Here is a 20,042-nt window from a genome sequence, read left to right as displayed (position 1 = left end):
TATTTGTTATACACATTAACTTGAAGATGTCCTCCTTGTGAGTTCTGGACCTGAGACTGAGGGCAGAGATAGAAGAGCCCTTTTCTAGATACTTACCTTCTGCCTGAGCTACAAACTCCAGTGTGTCCACCTGGGCCTCGCCCTCTTTCTGGAGATTGTAGATTGCACTGGCAGAATACTGCTCCACTTCTCCCGTAGGCTGCAGTTCCAGTTCATATCTAAAGATGCTACAATGCATAGAGAATGGTGTTAGAGCTTTCCATGATGATGAGAACATCAACAAAGCAACTTAGCCTCAATAGCAACAAAAACATGGTCCTTTTTTTTAATATTGACTCTTCTCCTTCACTAGTGATGAGCTTTATGGTCCCTTTCCGTCCCTCCAAGAGCCCAAGGCAAGGACAAAGCCCAGGATTCCCAGGGTTTCTGGACAAGTAGAACAGTAGGAGTTGCTGGTTGTGTCAGCAAAGCTGAGACCAAGCAGTGGAAGTGGGGTAGGGGTTTGAAGACAAGTTGCTTTTAAGCAAGGCAAGGGCTTTGGACAACAGTGGGCTCCAGGAAAGGCCACCCCAATGTATCTGGAGGCTCAGAAACACAGAGTTAGAAGCAAATCGGAATCTGTGCTGTGATCCCCTCATCTAATGCATAAGGAGAAAGAGGGGGCACCTTCCACAAAGAGATGCTTTTACTACTTATTTATAAATTTATTTATTTGCCGAAACCGGTTTGGCTCAGTGGATAGAGCGTTGGCCTGCGGACTGAAGGGTCCCAGGTTCGATTCCGGTCAAGGGCATGTACCTTGGTTGCGGGCACATCCCCAATGGGAGGTGTGCAGGAGGCAGCTGATCGATGTCTCTCTCTCATCGATGTTTCTAACTCTCTATCCCTCTCCCTTCCTCTCTGTAAAATATCAATAAATATATTAAAAAAATAAAAAAAGAAATTTATTTATTTAATCCTCACCCAAGGAGTGAGGATATTTTTTCTATTGATTTTTTTTTAGGTAGAGTGGAAGGGGGGAGAGAGAGAGAGAGAGAGAGAGAGAGAGAGAGAGAGAGAGAGAACATCAATATGATAGAGACATATCCATTGGTGGCCTTCCACTTGTGCATTGACTGGGAATTGAACCCACCATCCTCCGGTTTGCAGGCCGATGTTCCAACTACTGACCACATCAGCCAGTTCCAAAGAGATGCTTTTAAAGGAGTGTTTCCCAATGGCAATGGGTGTAGGTCCCTCATGGGAGTATGAGAAAGTCAACTTGGCTATTTATTTTTTGAGCTAAGACTTCCCTCAGTGGTCATGACTCCTCACCTTCCAATACTGCCACTCCCTTCCCTCCTATGGAAGAACCCAGTCCTAGACTCAAAGTTTAGGCAGGAATTTGTGTATCCTTCAGGTGTTCTGGGTAGAGGACCACTGTTTTAAATAATTAATAGATGGTGCAAATCCCCGAGGCTTGTGAAACAGGCCTACAATACACAGCATTTTTTCCATTGCCCTGCTAGGTGGCCATAATGTAGAAGGTAAGCAGATGCTGGGCGGGACATTGAGCATGGCTGACCTGGTATCTCCGATCAGAGGAGAGTAAGAACTGGTGTTGGAGTAAGTGCCCGTGGTGCAATAGTTCAGGCCAGTAAAGAAAGGCTTGCAAGTTGACCAGGAATTCCTGTTCTCCCTTAGAGGTGGAGTCAATTCCGTTTTGGTGGTAGAGACCAAATGCATTGTGTTACTAGTGAAGAAAGAGAAATTCTGAGTTATCTCCAAGTCATGAATCGAAATGAACATCGCTGATTCTCAAAGCGCAAATGCCCCCTTATCTTGTCCTTTATATCCCCCCCTGTCTAAACCCACCTCAAATTCTTTGATTTACTCTGAAACAAATCATAGTAAGAAGAACATCAACCAGGCTAACAATCAGTGTGGCTCTATGTTTCAGACACTGCATTAGGTTCTTTACACTTGTTATCTGTAATCCCCACAACAGCAGGCATGAGGACCCTAATTTTACACCGAAAACAGAGGCTCAGAGGTGTTAAATAACCATCGCTGGGACCTGACCTCAGGTGTGTCCCTTCCTTCTTGTGATGCAGGGTAAGAAGTGCCCTGTGTCTCTTTCATCTGAAACCTCAGTCTCTACTGGCTTTTTTCCATCTGCATTACACACACACACACACACACACACACACACACACACACTCCCAAGGATGATTTCTCTAGAGCAGTGGTCGGCAAACTCATTAGTCAACAGAGCCAAATATCAACAGTACAACGATTAAAATTTATTTTGAGAGCCAAATTTTTTAAACTTAAACTTCTTCTAACGCCACTTCTTCAAAATAGACTCGCCCAGGCTGTGGTATTTTGTGTAAGAGCCACACTCAAGGGGCCAAAGAGCCGCATGTGGCTCGCGAGCCGCAGTTTGCCGACCACGGCTCTAGAGCTAGTGTTTTTTCATTCTCAAAACAAACAAATAAATAACAAAAAATCACAACCTAATAAGAACTAGTTAATCAGTAGGTCTTTAGTCTCTATTTAGTAAAATGTGGGAGGTTGGGGATATTGTAATTATTTAGTGAGTCTAGGCTAGGTTAAAAATAGGTAATCCAGTATCTTCTCTCCCTCTGTCACTGCAGATCCACTGGGGCCAGAATTATCTCAATTAACTGTCTGGCCTGGCCAAGTCCTGCAGGTACAGACTCGATTCTCTTTCAAACTGGCTAGTCAGAATTAACGGAAAGAATTACCTGACACTGAACAGCTTGACTGGCCTCTTTGGGGTTGGAATGCTGAACTTCAGATGCCCAAGGTTTAGGCCAACTCGGGCCTCCAAGCCCGTCTCATGGAAGAACTTCGTGTTCATTTGGACCCCATTCCTAGCAAAGTCTGGAATGACGATGCCCATATTTGTCACAAACTCCACAGACACCGAGGGCTTTGTCACCAGTTCCATCTGCATCTTCTGTAAGTCAGAAAATAACCTGTTCAGCTTAGTCCCATGCAGTCAGATCAAGCCTCCTCCCCATCCCTGGGCAAACATGTCTGGATAGATCACACCCCAGCAAACATTACTGTGATTTGTTTGAAGGAAGAAAAGCCAAGTTCTCCATTCTCTATTATCCAGACAACACTGATACCCAGGATGAGAAAGTGCCCAAGTTAACTTTAAGCATTAGATAAAAAGATCACAGGAATCCTCATGTATTGAGAGAATAGCTGAATTCTCATGTGACCATCATGCCCCATGGCAGCTAGCGAGGTGGAACCCTAAAGTTTTTCATAAACATGAATGTGGTGATTACACTGACGAGGCACTTCACCTTGAACTGGAAACACATTTGAAAGTTGCACAAGGGCACCACCCAGAAGAAAAAGAACAACCGGAGGAATCAGAAGGTGAACAGACTCTTACATCCTTTACTTCCAGTTTCACCCCAGCCTGGATTCCAGGAGCGAGGACTCCAGAGGAGGACACTTGCAGTGGCAACCCAAGTCCAGTGGGGAGTTCAAAGGCATTGTCCATGAAGATGTAGTGAAGAAACAAGTCATTCTTTGAACCTTTCTTTAGGGCCTCTGCGACCTGTAGACCCAATAGGGGAGAACCACGAAACGTCAGCCTCCTCGAAGTGGGCTTTGTGAAATGCTCCCTCCCATTAGACAATAATTCTCTTCTTCACCAGAAAGGAAGGATCTAGCATAGATTAGCTGAATAGTATAATAAGTAAGCATGAATGATTATTGATTTCAACACATTGGGATATAAAATATTGCCCTGGATAGATATCCATATCATTTTCAATTGGTGATTCCGAAGGCATTTAAGACTTTGCTGGGCCTCAGAGCTTTTGGGATTGAAGTCTCACTGTCTGGCACAGCTTCATTCTGTTTTTTTGGAGTCTAAGTGTAAATGAAGATTTACTCAAAGTACAATATGTTATGATAAAATGAATTTAAAAACCACTAACTTTTTGAAACTGAGTCATTGAGATGACGTACGTATTAGTATGCATTGGCTTTTGTTTTTTAAGACGTAGCTAGAAAATAACTTGAGATGTTTTCTTAAAGCAAACTATTTATTAAATCCTAGGGAGTGAATGTCCATATTTTCTCCTTCTTAATAAATTAATAAAAACTATAGCTCACATTTAGATAATAGATGACAGTTTGCCAAATATATTCTTTCATCATTTCAATATTAAAATAAGCCTGTAGCATTGTTTTCCAGATGAACGAATGAATGGTCTTAAGAGATACATCTAATAGTTTAATTTCTAAATGTTACCAATTCCCTGTGATCCAAGAATATTCTTCACTGAACATCAAGGCAAACCTTTGAAGGAAGCTCACGCACTTTTGCTGGCTAGAATCTTCAAGAGCAGAGGCTAATCTCATCACCCATGATGGGGCCTGACCCACTTACCATGTGGGGGATCTGCTTCAGAATACGGACACCATTCAGGAGCTGCCTTCCCAGGAGCCGGAGGTCGTCGAGCCTGACAAAGCCAAGCTCCTCTCCTAAGATGCGGAGGTAGGCTCTAGCTTCTGGGAATTCTTTGGATTTCAAGTCCTTGAACAGCTTCTCAATATTAAACATAATTCCTTTGACCATGTCCTAGGATTTTAACAACAACATATCTAGTGAGATGTCAGAGCTGTCAAACACCTTTAGGTTTCTGACATGGGACCTGTCTGCTGACCACGAAGGACCTACAAACAGTCAGGGTTGAGTACAGGGCAGACAATGGAATCAGGCTCTCGCCTCTTATTTGAAGGATAAAGAGCTTCTCCAAATTGATATGAAAAATCTGAGGTCTTGTCTGGGACAGTGGTGCTTCCCCACTGTTCTTACCTTGAATATTGAATGCATAGTAAGAGGGATCTCTACTCTCCAGGATGCTAGGATCCCTATGGCTCCCCACGATGAGCAGATCCTCTATTCCCCACCCCCTCCCCTGCTTATGTCCTCTCTCCTTTGTCTACGGAAGAATAGTAGGTAGGGGCTTCTTGGGAAAATGAGCTGCCAAATAAATTGACCAAAAGCTTGAAAAACACCTGATACCTGACAAGTTTTTCTTAGCGATGAGAATTCCATAGACTGATGCTTAGGCATAGAGAGAAAAGAGTGATTGACAGACTCAAAATAGATCAAGGACCCTCAGCCTCAAGTGGAGGTGAGTAGAAGATGGAGGCAGGGCTATCTGTGAGCACCTAGGAGTAAATGACTTCCCTGCTTCTCAAATGGAAATGTGTGTGCAAGTTACCTGGGGATCCTATTAAACTGCAGACTCAGATTCAGTAGATCCCAGTGGGGCTTGGGAACCTGCATTTCTAACAAACTTTGATTTGATACCAGTGACTGGACCACACTCTGGGTAGCAAAAAGTTAAAGACTAAGAAACTCCAGATTATACAATCTATTTTCTACTCTGTCAGTGGGGGCTTTTGCTAGCTTCAGTGTGAATTTTGCTTTCATTAAGCTACTGCACTGATGTGAGTGAGAGCCAAAGAAAGAAGGGAATAATAATGAAAATATGAATTTAAAAATTATTCATAGTAGCTGCTTATTGAATAAGCAGTATCAGAGCCCTGGCTCTGCTTAATGTTCTATATACTTTATCGCATTTAGTCTTTAAATAACCTTGTGAGGTATGGGTTATTATTAGCACTGGAGATGCAGAAACAGACAGACATAATATCAAGAAGCATGCCAAGGGTTGCATAGCTTGAAGACAGTGAGGTAAGAATTCAAACCCATGCCCCAGAGTTCACACTCTTAGTCAATAGGCTTCCATGCCTCTAAAAAGTCTGGTTCCTGGGCACTCTACATCGCCAGGAGGCCCATAACGGCAGAAGATACTGGTTCTTACTTTCAGAGGACTGACTAATAAAAGTCATAGTTGTCACTTCAGTTAAATAGTTCCTTGGTTGCTTCCAGGCTTAGAAAAAGAATGTTTTTGCACTGAGACCCAAAGCTTTCCTTAAGAGGATTCTTGACAAACACATACCTGCTCACGTTTATCATCTTTGGTGTAGCCAAAGTGGTCCACCAGGACCTTAGAGACACGATCTGGAACTTTACCATCAACCCAATACAGAGCCTTGTTGACACTGTCTGGGAAAAATCCTTGCTTCCCAAAGAAAGCTTCCAGGGTTGGCTCAAACCCTTTTCCTTCCAAACCAAGCTGAGAAAGAAAACCAGGGAAGAAAATGCTATCAGGCTTCCTTGTTGCATTTCCACCTCCCATTTCCCTCTTTAGGTCCATCCAATTAAACAAGTATTTGGTGAATACTGTAAGATAGGAACTGAACTTAGCACACCTTGGGAGTTGAATTATTTAAATCTTAGTAGAACCTTGAAAGACGGAACTCACTACAGTGCCCTTTTCCAGAAGAGGCAGCTAAGGTTTAGAGCGAACAAATAATTAAATCAAAGGTTCAGAGTTGGGAGGTCTGTGTGACATCACATCTCATGTACTCCCTTGGATTTTGGGTCTAAGGTCTTTTCTGGGACATCTGCATTTCCATTCACAATAAGAAGTCATGATTCAGATGACCCCAAGCAGAGAGGCAGGGAGGTGGGGAAAAAAGGCCTCAAAGTGATCATTCTTGTTCTTCTCCTATTGGCTCATGATCTCTTGACTTTCTATTTATGGTGTAGAACACAATGGGCTAGAAAACATGACTCTTCTCAGTCTCACACTTACCTCGAAGAGGTCAGCGGATTCATATCCAAAGACAGCGAGGGTCGTTTTCAGCATACTTTCTTTAGGCAGGTAATTATTTGGATCAAATATAAGATTACCTTCAATTTTGGCTGAGAATGGAGTAAGGGATGGAAGAGAAACAGATTTGGAAAAGTGGTAGTTCCGGGAAAATTTTCTGAAGTCCATGACAGTTGGAAGTTGAGAGTCTTTCAGAGCTTCTTTCACTAACTCTTTCAAACTAGATGAAAAGAAGGAGTATATTTTGAGCTGACATATCATGTAACTTATGCATTGTCTCTCTCACCCCAAGTAAAGATGGATTTCCAATTGTTACCAAATTCATGAGTTTGCCCCAAGAGTTTGACTCAGGTCTGCTGTACTTTTGAACAAGTGTTTTTTTCCCAGAAGAAAGAATGCTTTAGAAAGAATAGTCAGTGGCTAAATCCAAATTTAGGTTTCGAATTTCAGCCCTTTGTAACAGTTGGGGGAAAACTATTCTTACTTACCTCTGGACATACAATTCATCTGAGTTTAAGATGTTGGCGATGTGGGAGGCCACAAAGTTCTTCACTTGTTCATTCTGTTCCTCTGGGAGAAGTTGGGTGATTTTGCTAATATCTGACTGAGAAGGGTCCCTCATCAGCATGAGGTAGGCAGCCAGTCGCTTATCCCCTGGAGCGGCATCATCCAGGAAAGTCTGAAGGAGGACTTCCCGGACCTGGAGCCAAAAGAGGAGATTGTTACCACTGTCCTTTGATTGACACAGAACAAGCCTGGCAAACACTTGGCATGGTTTGTAAGCAATTTATTATGTATAAGTCAAATTTCTCTCTAATAACTCTTCTAATGCTGGTACTGAATCTTCTTGCTAGTGTTTCCCAGAGCAACCAGCTCAAGGAGTGGTTCTCAGAAGACTCCTGTTAAATGCATGTCAAATTCATTTCATTAAAATATGCAAGTTATGGCCAAGTTATGACTTGTGGGAGACTTGCCACTAACTGAAAATAAAGTTGTTTTTAACATAAATTATTTCAATATGAGGGTAAAGGTAGAAAGGGATAGTGAGAGTTGGGGCTAATAAACAAGGTAGAATCCAAAGATATGGAGCCATTGCCACCTAAGATGGGTGTAAGTTGCCTATCCTAGATTGGGAAAAATCAGGTCTATTTTCCTAAGATAAGAGTTTGATCTGGTAGGAGGATAGCATGTAGTGAACATTTCAAACTCTGCATTCTGGAGCAGCAGCAAGGTCAAATTTTTCTCATATGTTCACATACTGCCAGGCAGTCAAGTCAATAGGCTTGTTGAAAATTTACAATTAGAAAGCAGTAGAATTAAGTCCGTAGAATGGTGAGACTTAGGTTTGCATTCCAAATCCTTGTCAGTCTGAATAATGTTCAATTTAAGACCTCCTCTGTGGACCTTACCTCATCTTTATTTTCCATTTTCCGCAGGGCTTGGATAGCAGCCTTCTGAATCAGCAGGGATGGCGCTGTACTTTTGATACATTTCAAGACTGAAGATGTGAGTCTTGGGGTGAGCTTCTGGAGGATTCCGCCAACGTTTCCAATGACCTACATTGAAAAGCAATCAGAAGGAATAAGGATGCAGGAGAAGGAAGAGGTGCCCATGAAAAGTGCTTCTGAAATGATGCATATTATACAAAAGATAAAAGTACCCTCAGACTCAAGTAGGTGTGATCTTCGTTCCCAGTGCAGTCATCTTGAATCTGCTCCAACAGGTAATCAGCAATGTCCAGCAGCTCTTGAGTCGCTGTAGGGTGTGTCTTATGATAGCTGCAGAATAAGAGTTAGGACTCAGTAAGCATGACTAGGTTTATCTTAAAATCCAAACTGTGTTTGCTGATTTCTTATTTCAAGTTATTACTCTCAAAAAGACCAGGAGAAAAACAAGAGTGAGCATCAGAGTCTAAAAGTAGAAGAAGGGGTATACTCTTAATATAGAGATGTGGGTGTTCCTCAGCTCTTACGAGGAGAACCAGGGGAAAACTCACTTGTGGATCACATGACTCAGAGCATAGAAAGTAGCCCGGTTCTGCTGCTCCTTCGCTGTGTTAAAGATCTCCTGCAGCCTCTGGACTGAGGGCCCTGGGATCAGGGCCACCAAATAGGTCACAACATCTATCAGAAGTGGGTTGACTTTCTCATTTCTCAGCCACTGGAGGATGTGAGTGTAACACTGGGGCTGTCCGCACTGAATCAGGGCTTGCAAAGTGATGGGGCTGAGGAGGAAAGGACAGAGAAAGTTACATAGATCACCTTCAAGGCAGCTAAAATCTCCTTGGCCCATGGTATTCCTTCTGCCCTTATTTCCCTTATTCACTGTCCAAATCCAACCTAGCTCAAAATCCAACTCAGACCCAAGAACCATTATCCCAAGGATCAGGAAGTCTTCCCTCTGAGCATTATCCATAGAAAAGGCATCGTGCACCACGTCTGAAGAAGGACCTCTGGTCTTATAACTCAAAGAGCACTGTTACTACTGTCCTTTGGCCAGGACACAGAACATGTCAAGAAAATATCGGCATGGTCTCATCTCAGCCCTCACTTTCTTCTCTGACCTTCACAGCACTAAGAGCCAGTGCCTTGAAGTATACAGAAACCACAGTATTATTTTGTTTGCCTGAGTTCTCTCCCCACTAAGAGGCTTCAAAAAGGCCAGACTTCTTTGTCTCTGAAACCTTCCAGGGTAACAGAACAAGGAATGAGAAGATACCCATCAAAACGTGGGAAATATTTCCTTCTTATTTAAACACACACACATATCTTAGATGCAACATGTGTATGTGTGTGTTCCTCATGGAACTCTAGGCAGCTTAGCTGCTATTTTTCTATCCAGCAAACATGAACTGATCGACTAATTGACTAGCTGGGTCAATATTTCAATGGTCCCTGAGATTCTCTGTTTGGCCAAGGTTCAGCACTGCCATAGGTGTATAAGGTGTATGAAAGACTGAGCTGCCACCATTGAAGAAATACCTGGACACCTCGACCAGCTTTGGCAAGAGGGATGCGACTGCCTCGTTGTTGAGGCCTCGCAACTCAGTGACCAGTTTACTGAAGAGGTTAGCTCTCTGGGCGTTCTGCTCAGAGACGTGCAGTTTTTGAAGGTCCTGGAGGGTCTTGACAATGGCTTCGGCCTGCTTTGGTGGTGATGTAGACTTGGTGGTCTCAAAGGTAAGACCCACCTCCTCGGTACCTGGAAGGAGGAAAGTGTCAAAGGAACCCTTGCTTACCTCTACAGCTCAATCCTGTCTAGGTCTACTGGAAATGGAATCAGTGGGGTTTCAGCAAAGGGGAGAAGAAAAGAAAACTATCCTGTATCGGTGCCTACTATGTATCTGGCTCTGTGCTAGGCATGTGACTTCAAGGTTTTCACTGAGTCATCACACTATCCCTGTGAGTGAGTATTACTCCTCAACGTAAAGATAAGGGAACTAAGATCCATATTGGAGTGTCTTGCCTTGTCCAAGCCCTCTCTGGGTATAAAAGGCAAAGCTGAAATTGAATCCAGGATTATTTGAATGTGGTATCAGATGACCTCTCTGCCCACAAGAACCCCTGAGTAGGTGCTGCTGCTAATATGGCTACAGCTAAGGCGAGAGCTGAGGCTCACCCATCATTTCTTCCAGTTGAATCTAACAGCGTCTTGTTAGGGAGGGGAGGACCCTTTTGTGTCCCTTCCAGTATCCTGCTCTGACCTGCTAGGGAGGATGTGTGTGTGTGTGTGTGTGTGTGTGTGTGTGTGTGTGTGTGTGTATGTGTGTGTGGGGGTTAATTCAGCATGGAAATGTATATTGGAAAGAGTCCTGGCTTAGATTAAACATAGGAGCTCATTTTGTACCCCCCTCTAATATTCTATGACCTCGAATACATCACTAACCCCTCTATGTGCCATTTTCCCTTCTGCAGAAGGAGTGTAAAAGCACATGTTGTTACCACCTGACATCACAGGTTGCCGAGAACAATGAAGTAATGTATAAGACAGATTTAAATACAAGACAAATGCAGGGCTAGAGTTGGGTTCGAGATTTCCGAAGTCCCTACCAGCTCCAAAGACTGATTCCTGATTTCAAAGGCCCTCTGCCACTTGCCTCAGGTTCAAGACCTTATCACAGGGTGTATGAGGTTGTCAGATCTACGAACGTTAGACTTAGGAGGCCAGTTGCCTACTTACAAAAACCTAGGTAGCTTTGGGAAACTTCTCCCTTTCCTGAATGTCATTGTCACTCTGACGTTCTCAGATGAACATGCTTTCTCACTAGAGTAGCCCCCAGCTAGAAAACCAGAACCCACTTAACTCTTTAGTCAGCAGAAGTTTCCTGGGCCCCAGCAAAGAGCTAAGCTATGACATGTGGACCATGTTGGGAAGATTCCCCAGCCCCAGCAAACATGGGGGTATAAAATCTTACCTTCATCAAAGAAGCGGCTGTTGATCTTAGGTGTGTCTTCAAGTTTCAAAGTCTGTGTAACCAGTGCCATCATCCCATACTTGTTCCTGGAAATAAAGGAAGGACAGCAGGTAACAAGGGATGACTTGCTCCCCAGAGCAACTTTTCATGTTGAATGTTACCCCTGTCTCCACTTCTACCTAAGTCCTGCCCACCTTTCAAGCCCATAGTTAAATTCAAACATCCTGACCTTCCTAATAAACAGCACCACCTCCTCCTGGTCACACTAGCTATCCTTCTATCGAAGGACATATGCATCTTATACCTTCAACCAGTTTGGAGTGTCTGGAGAGTAAAGGACTAAGTCTGTGCCTCAAAAATTCTTTGGTATCTCCCACCACACAGTGCCAAGAATGTGTTATTCAATAAACATTAGTTGATTGATCAATTTTCAAAATGGAGTTGGATACATAGGTCTCCAGTGTAAATTCCAAATCTTCCACAAAGTCTTTCTAACCACGGCAGCCTGCAATGATCCTGGATTTTCCTGACCTATAACCCTTAAAGTCTGGGTCTCAGGTATCCTTTGTTGGTCTCAAATTGTTTTGCAAAATGTCTAAGATTTTTCCTAACAAATCATCTGTTAGCTTGAAAAGGGGTCAGGGATGGGCTCTGCTCTGTACCTCTTCACAGCCTAGCCTGGAAAAGGGAAGCTGAGAAGCACTCAGCTCACACTGACCCCATCACTGATAAACCAGGGGTGCAGCAGGTGACCTACTTGTGGGATAAAGGCAGGAACAGGTGTTGTTCCTGACAGATGGCTTCTGACACATGCTTCTTCTTGGGGTCCAGGGTGTACTGGCAGGACTGGCTGCTGCTGATCTGAGTTGACAAGGGTTGGGTCTGTGAATGAGATGAGGAAAAACCATTTTGATCAGTCCCTGGGGCTTGAACCTGAGTCTTTTGCCACAGGCATTTACCTTCAAGGAAGAAGGGGTCGGGTGGAGAGAGAGTGGGAATTCTGTACCCTTAGACACACTTGGTTGAAGAAGAGAACTTGGTACTTGACATTTAGACAAGGGGATGAATAACGTGGCATACTGGAACAGTTTCCAAAGCTGAGTCAAGCTACAGACTCTTCTTATTCTGCCCCATTGGACATCTCATCCTACACAAAGGATATACAGCCTGGCATCCTACACATGCCTGCCCCACCACACATTAGTACTTCACACACTACTGCTCCCCGTGTTTCCTTTGCCTGGAAGCCCATCCTTGTGTCTCTCTCCCATTGATACATCCTTTGTATCTTTTAGTCTCATGCTCCACATCCTCTGAGAAACTGTGCTAGATGTTCACCCATCACTTCTCCTAACTGGTTTTACCAGCTGCTTTGCCCAAAGAGCTAGGTGACTAGTGCTCCCCTTTGTGGTCAGGCCTAGGACTGCTTGTCCGACCTGTTCAGTTCATCACTGTATCATCTTTGTCCTTTGTTGACATGTGTATGAACCATATTATTATTTTTTTAAAATATATTTTATTGATTTTAGAGAGGAAAGGAGAGGGAGAGAGAGAGATAGAAACATCAATGATGAGAGAGAATCATTGATTGGCTGCCTCCTGCACGCCCCCTACTGGGGATCGAGCCCACAACCCGGGCATGTACCCTTGGCCGGAATCGAACCTGGGACCCCTCAGTCCGCAGGCTGACGCTCTATCCATTGAGCCAAACCAGTTAGGGCATGAACCATATTTCTACATTAGACTGAAAACACCTTGAGGACAAGGTCCACATTCACCTGCCACTGACCCTCCCTCTGTGCTGCCCAGAGTGGGGCTGAGCACACAGTAGCTGCTTAGGAAAAACAACAGACACCAGTGCACTGGCCTTTTTTGGCTGTGGCCCTGTGGTCACCAGAATGCCTGTTTTCTGCCCCAAGGACAGTGACCAGAAGCATTGCCAGGCATGGCGTGATTGCTCAAGTCCTTCGTGTTTACTGAGTTAAGCTGTGATTCATGTCCAGGAGATATTATAAGCATTATGTAAGCTCAGGTAATGAGGTGATACATGACCTTTGTTAAGAATAATCAGAGGTTAGTACCGAGGGCGTGTCCCAGGCAGGAGACAGAGGGGCTATACATGGAATGGAAAGACAGGACCCTGGAGTGCTCTCAGCCATGCCACTCCATGGGAGTTAGGGGGAGAGAAGAGCAGACCCCAGGTCTTGGGACTTTCTTGGGGGCTAGAGGCTTAGAGCTGCGGACATCCAGCCCTTGCACAGGAAGGAACAGTATGCAGCCTGCTCGCCTACACTGGGTCTTGGAGCCTTCTCAGAGCTGGCCAGCCATTATTCTCAAGTGATGGCAGAAGATTTGGTGCCAATGACAGAATGATAGCAAAAAGGACAGAGTTCAGGACTGTAAGTCAGACACCTGATTCTAGTGCTGGATCAACTCATAACAGGCCGTGTGGCCTTGGGCAGCCCTTCCCGGAGGTGGTTCTCAGTTTCCCACTGCAGTCTGTGAGAAAGGGAGGCTGGGCAGGTCCTTCTCTGAGACCCCTACGAGCTCTACATTCCCGAAGTTTACTAACAAAGAGCATCGTGTGAGGAGCAATGGTGATGTGAGACTTACCATGCCTTTGATCAAAGCCAGTGGGCTCACTCCTGTGCGAACGGGCTTGAAGTGGTCACACTTCTCCAGGTTTCTTTCGATGGATATTTCTGTTGCCACATTTCCCTTCCTCGTTTTCACGGTAAAGTCACTGGAACAGTTTCCATACACGGTATCCTATGGGAGCAGAAGATACAACAGGCAAATTCAACGTGGGAAAATATCCTTAGGTGCTTTGGAAAGGGCTGGGAAAGGAGCCGGAAGAAAAGGTAAGAGCGACATGGATTTGGAGGGACCTTCCCCCTCCCAGGCAGAGCGTGGGCATGGCAGGCGCCTGGCCAGCCAGAGGTGCGGTGAGGACACGGGGAAGGGGGTTTTGATTCCAGGCACGGTGGCCTGGCCGCCTAGGACCCAGCCGACTCCGACTTGATGCTCTGTGCTCCCAGGGCATTTTCTCCTCTGCTCATTAACCACATGTGTTCCAATCTGCCTTGGGTTGTACTGTTCTGGTTCTCCCCCCGGGCCCCAGGAAGGCCTCGAGGAAAGGTCTCCGCAGGATGCAGCTCTGATTTCTCCAACCGTGGTGCAGTCTAGAACCCAGAACCCAGCCAGGGCTCAGAAATGGTCGTGCGACTGAAGGAAATGGAATTCTCTCAGATCGAAACCTTGCATTCTTAAACGAGTCTGGCAACCGGTTCAATCATTTTCCCGTGTCGGCAACACACATAGGCCTCACCGTGCTGCCCCTGGTGGGACTAACAGGGGTCCTCAAACTTTTTAAACAGGGGGCCAGTTCACTGTCCCTCAGACCGTTGGAGGACTGGACTATAGTTTTTAAAAAAACAACTATGAACAAATTCCTATGCACACTGCGGGCCCGGGACGCGTCGGCTGCTAAGCAGGACAGGCAGCGGCACCCGGCGGGCCGGATAAATGTCCTCGGCGGGCCGCATGTGGCCCGCGGGCCGTAGTTTGAGGATGCCTGGACTAGAACATAACCCAACAAAGGAGTAGGGTGGCCAGGGCTCCCTAGGAACTGCTGTGAAATTGGATCTGCTCGGGAGCATCTGACAGTGAGCCTGGAGGACAGGAAAGCCGTGGGTACTGGTGTTCCACACGGACGTAGGGCCCCCTGTGCAGCTAGCTAAGTCAACACTCCACTTCATGTAGACAGCGGGACCCAGCTCAGACATGGGGAGATGAGGTGAAAGCGCCATTCTTATCAGCTTTCTAAATTCTCACCAGGAACAACACTTCCTTGTCCTCTTCCGTTTCTGGGGGAACCAGGAGGGCGGAAATGATGCCTCTCTTGATGTTCAGGATGTGTTTGGGCTCCTCCTTGTCTGGGTAAAGTAAAACCTGTTTCCCTTCAGGAATGGCCAGCCTGAGCTCGAACCTGTCCGAGAGAGAGAGAGAGAGAGAGAGAGAGAGAGAGAGAGAGAGAGAGAGAGGTCACAGAAGTGTCCTTTCTCCAGCAGGAGCCTGTCAGACATAAGCTGGGTGGCTTTGCAGCCTTTTTAACATTTTTTTACTTATTGTTTTTCTTTTTACATCTTTTCTTTAGAAATATATCCCTACCTTTTTAAAAAAGATATACAACTATGTGTATGTGATTGGCATTCTTTTATTTCTTTTCCTTTAATGCTGGATCACCTGTCCCCTCTCTGCTCCACCCTCATCTCTGCTGCCATCCCTCCCCACTCAGTCCCACATAGACGTGCGGGTGTAAACATCTGCACAGAAAGTTCCTCAGTGTTTGTTTTGTGCAAATGGCATCGCACTCTGCACATTCTTCTCGACCTCCCTTTCTTCAGTTCTCCTCCATGAAAATCCTTCTGAGTCGGTTGGTAGAGCCCTAACAGATTCTTTCTAAGAAACTGCAAAACACCGAATTCTATGCTTATATAGAGTTGTTATTATTATTATTATTATTATTATTATTAGTATTCAGACATTCACCTATTTAATGGCATTCACTTTCTCCCTTTCTGGATTTTTTTTTTCTACATGAACAACACTGAAATGAACACCCTTATGTCTATATCTTCACACATTACTGCTTTTCTTTTCACGGACTGGAGTCCTGCAGTGCAAAACTGCTGTGCCAAAGGCTATAGTATTTTTAATTATAATAGATATTGAGTTATGGTTCTCATTCCATCAATAATGCACGAAAGTACACTTTTCCTCACAGACCTACCAGCAACAGGTGCTACAGCTGCTTCACATTTCTGTCATCTTGTGGGTATAAGGGGATACAGATCCTAGGACGTCAGTTGCATTTCCTGACTGCTAGGCCATTTGAGCTCCTATTCATGCACTTGTTGGACAGTCACTCTTTGACATGGTCTCAGGCCATGTCTGAGGCCTTCACTCTCAGGGACTTCCCTTTGGGAGCTTTCTCTTGGGGATTTCAAAGCACCTGCCACACCCGCTCTAGTTCAGTCAGGAGGAGAAGGAGCACAGGCACGTCTTCCCCAGCTCTCACGCCCGCAGAAAGTTCCAGACACTGCAAGGCAGGCTTGCGAAGCCTTGAAGTGGTCAAGAGTAGGAGTCCCTTTTGTTTGGAGGAGGGTAAGGACCAACACGTAACTACTGCTCACTCCCTTCCATCACTGTACCTGCTCCCTCATCTGCAGCTAAGTCTCAGATCACACAAGGTGCATTGATGAGAGACAGCAGCGTCAAGGCCTTCTCTGCCGACCGGAAGATGGGCAGGGAGTTTCCAGTGCTACCAAAGCCACGAATCTATGACTGCCTGTATTCCCACACTCGTAGGAATTTACAAATAGCGACTGGAAGATGAGGAGGGGCGACGTTCAAAGTATTTAGCAACGGGTACCAAGTGGCCACGATCAGTCAGAAGAGGTGCCAGTGGTGGACCACAGGACTGAACCGGTGGGGTGCCTTGGCAGCGGCTCAGGCCTACGCTCCCCCTGGACTCCCTGAGGCCAGGCTCGGACCCCCAAGGACTAGCCCCTGCCCTGCCATGGCGAGGCCACAGCACCTCATCCTGCTGGGACCCTCCCTGGAGACCGCCATGCATCCACTCTTGCTTAATTCCTTAAACAAGAATCTCTGTGTTTGAACAAACCATCTCAGCTTTATTATCTCGAGGAGTTTAAGCATGAGATCTTTTAGAAACACATTCAAATAACAATTAGGGGACCATCATTAGGGGAGGGTAAACAATGCTTTCCTCTATTAGATTGTTGTGAACTCTCAGCAATTCCCTGATCCATGGTGAAATCGAATACAAATACATTCATATATGTGCCTACTGTGAACACACACATTCATACCTCAGTGGACACACACACACACACACACACACACACACACACACCCTCGCTCACAACACAGCCCGCAACACAACACCGGAAGCTCAGGAGCTGGAATGCACAGGCCCGCGCTTACTTGGCCATGGCCGCCGAAAACTCCTCAGAGTTCTTGGACTTCTTCAGCAAGGCCTGGCCCTCAGGGCTGAAGCCATACACCTCTCTCAGGGTGCACTGGCTTGTCTTCAGGATGAAGCTGCAGAGTTGGGGGACCTCCAGCTCCACCTAGAAGACGGGGGAGCGGCACATTAAGACCCTCCATCAAGAATGTGAGATCCCCCAGCCCCACCCCCGCGGCCCAGGGCTTCCTCTCTAATCAGACACCAAGGGGAATGTTGTTGGGGAACACGGCATCTGCTCCCCAACACCGCAGGTGTCCTTAACAGGCCTCAGGAGCTCTCCTGAATCAACCTAGACATAGTCCTACTTTTAAATATATGCTTTTATTCATTTCAGAGGGGAAGGGAGAGGGCGAGAGGGATGGAAACATCAATGATGAGACAGAGTCATTGATCGGCTGCCTCCTATATACCTGCTACAGGAGATAGAGCCTGCAACCCGGGCATGTACCCTGACCAGGAATTGAACTGTGACCTCCTGGTTATAGGTCGATGCTCAACCACTGAGCCATACCTGCCAGGCCCTATTTTTGATCTTTTGTTCTGGGGTACCAAGTCTCTAAGTTTGCCCTCATGCATGTCAAGGAGGATGTCTTTTACTGGTTCTCGATGTGCTCACTTCAGTTATAAAGAGGTACGACTGGTTAGAAGACATGCAGCCTTAGGAGTGGGAGTTAAAAAGAAAAACAGGAAGTGGGAGGAGGGCTACCATTAGTTTTAATAGCAAAGGTGTCCTTAAGTCACACACACACCAAAAAAAAAAAAAAAAAAAAAAAATCAGAAAAATCAAACCCGTTCATATCTCTTAGGAACCATTCAAGCCTTCACATATAGCTGGCGTTTAAACAGCTCCCTACTTGTTACCCAGAACTGTTCAGAAATGTGCCATATGGTGGAAGGGATCCCTATTTGCACTATCTAACATGGGAGCCACCAGCTGGGCATGGCTTTTGGGCCCTTGAAATGTGGCTGGTGGGACTAAGAAACAGAAGTTTTACTTTTATTCCATTGAAATAGTCACACGTGGCTAATGGTACCTTATGTGACCACACAGACAATGGGGCCTTAGAAAGAAGAGGGCAGCTCTTGGCCTGGTTTCCCCACGTGAACCCCCATAGTGGCTCTTAGCTTTGTCCCATATGAACACGCATGAGTGTGTCCAGCCTCAATACGAAAAGTCTGACTTGAGAACAAACTGCATGCTTCCATTTTTCCCCTTCTTCATTTGTTTTTAGTGAAAGATGCTATTTGAGATGATAAACACTGCCTTTCAGAATGCTCTCCTGAGATGCCCACTCCCCTTGCTCACCCCCCGGACTTCTCTCATCATGTTCAATTACAATGACATCTTAGAAGCTGATGGGAAGATAAATCCGGTTGGCATTTTTTTTTGGGGGGGGTGTGCAGACAACTTCTCAGCAAAGTGGCTTTCACACTGAAGGCCAGCTCCCAGCCCTTTGAGAACACAAACGTCTTGGCGTGAGCTGGGTTTGCTCAGCTGTGGGCTCCGGGTCCTCCAGTGCCCCCCCCTTCCTACCTTGCAGTTGATCTTGGTGACACTCCTTGAATCAGTAGACGTGGGGGCTCCACTGGAACTCTCTGCTTCATAGTTGTATACGTACTTCCTGAGGTGCTTGAATCGAGTTGTACCTTCTAAAATGAGGAGAGATCAGTCAGCCACGTAGCAGAAATAACTCTCCTGAGAGTCAGTGCTGGGCAGAGAGGGGCAGTGGCATAGATAATAAAAAAAGGTAATTATTTTAAATTGACTTTGTATTATGCTGAATTTTCCTTTATCAATTTAATGTCTGCACCATGTTTTGCTGAGACTAACGTATCAATTAGCTAGATTTCCTTGAATATGTCATTTGAGATACAAGGAGGTGATTTTCAAGTGGTGGGGCTCAGAAAATCTATAGGAGAGACTGGAAAATTGAGAGGACAACCTAAAGCAGAGATCTCTAATGCCTTGTGAGCTGGAAAATAGCACAATCCTGTGGCTCTTTCTTGGTTCTCCTAAATACCCGAGGCAACGCTCATTAAGCATTAGGGGCGTCTGGCTGATTGGAGAAACATCTGAATGTTGCCACTGAGCTTGAGAGGAATTTTCTGAACAATTTGAGAAAAAGGACATTTGAGACCGGCACCCAGCCGCAGTGATGGCAGATGCCCACCAGATGGCAGTGCTTCCCCATCAGAGGCCAGCCTCCTGCTCTCAGAAGAACACAGGTTACCACTGCAAGGCCAGCTCCCTTGACCCTTAGGGGTCAGATAAATACAAAGGGGTGGGGGTCTGGGTCTCCGCACAAAGGTTAAAGTCAGCATTTGTTCACAGTCATGTGCTTGGAATCAATGATTAGCCATTGACAAACAGGATGGTGATGTCTCAAAATGTCCAGGGGCCAACAGAATGACATTCCTTTCCCCACCCTACCCCTGGCCATGGATAGACAGATCAGGTAGAAGGGAGCTGAGACCCCTTGGGGTGGGCAGAGGCCCAAGGAATGGCTCCTTGGGCTCAGTGCAGTGCACTTTAATCCCAGCATCCCAGCATCGTGATGTGCAGGTGGGTATGGGTTTGGGGGTACTCTTCCGTGCCCAGTGGGGAAGTGCCTTACTTGAACAGCTCGGGTTGACATTTTCCAGCACTTCATCTTCTGTAAGAAATGGAGAAGGACAACTGTGGGTTTTTCCTGTCTTCCGATGGGCCCTGGGGTCTTATAGGGAGGACCTCGGCACGCACAGCGCCTTTCTCTTTTAGGGGGAAGCAGGTTCTGGAGAACCATCTCCCCAGCCCCTCCGTCCCCTGCCCCCAGGCCTCCCCCCATCCTGAGGCTGGGGAGCCACCCACCAGGCC

General features: G+C 45.8%; 1 protein-coding gene across 1 annotated transcript in view; it reads right to left on the bottom strand.

Annotated features, from left to right (window-relative positions):
- Nucleotides 1-20,042, bottom strand: part of APOB (apolipoprotein B) — a 39,334-nt gene that overhangs the window by 18,930 nt on the left and 362 nt on the right. The window contains exons 2-20 of the mRNA XM_080684673.1: nucleotides 19,804-19,842; nucleotides 18,723-18,838; nucleotides 17,146-17,291; nucleotides 14,971-15,124; nucleotides 13,750-13,905; nucleotides 11,894-12,018; nucleotides 11,137-11,222; nucleotides 9,704-9,923; nucleotides 8,719-8,946; nucleotides 8,383-8,500; nucleotides 8,132-8,278; nucleotides 7,211-7,422; nucleotides 6,705-6,942; nucleotides 6,006-6,182; nucleotides 4,421-4,612; nucleotides 3,413-3,580; nucleotides 2,748-2,962; nucleotides 1,565-1,732; nucleotides 97-227 (exon numbers count right to left, since the gene is read on the bottom strand). Coding sequence (XP_080540799.1) covers nucleotides 97-227; nucleotides 1,565-1,732; nucleotides 2,748-2,962; nucleotides 3,413-3,580; nucleotides 4,421-4,612; nucleotides 6,006-6,182; nucleotides 6,705-6,942; nucleotides 7,211-7,422; nucleotides 8,132-8,278; nucleotides 8,383-8,500; nucleotides 8,719-8,946; nucleotides 9,704-9,923; nucleotides 11,137-11,222; nucleotides 11,894-12,018; nucleotides 13,750-13,905; nucleotides 14,971-15,124; nucleotides 17,146-17,291; nucleotides 18,723-18,838; nucleotides 19,804-19,842 — 3,036 coding nt within the window. The remainder of the gene's footprint in view (nucleotides 1-96; nucleotides 228-1,564; nucleotides 1,733-2,747; nucleotides 2,963-3,412; nucleotides 3,581-4,420; nucleotides 4,613-6,005; nucleotides 6,183-6,704; nucleotides 6,943-7,210; nucleotides 7,423-8,131; nucleotides 8,279-8,382; nucleotides 8,501-8,718; nucleotides 8,947-9,703; nucleotides 9,924-11,136; nucleotides 11,223-11,893; nucleotides 12,019-13,749; nucleotides 13,906-14,970; nucleotides 15,125-17,145; nucleotides 17,292-18,722; nucleotides 18,839-19,803; nucleotides 19,843-20,042) is intronic.

The sequence above is a fragment of the Plecotus auritus genome (genome assembly GCF_963455305.1).
Source record: "Plecotus auritus genome assembly, chromosome: 8".
Taxonomy (NCBI): Eukaryota; Metazoa; Chordata; class Mammalia; order Chiroptera; family Vespertilionidae; genus Plecotus; species Plecotus auritus.
Note: the sequence above shows the minus strand (reverse complement) of the source record. Positions and strands in the feature narration are given on the sequence as shown.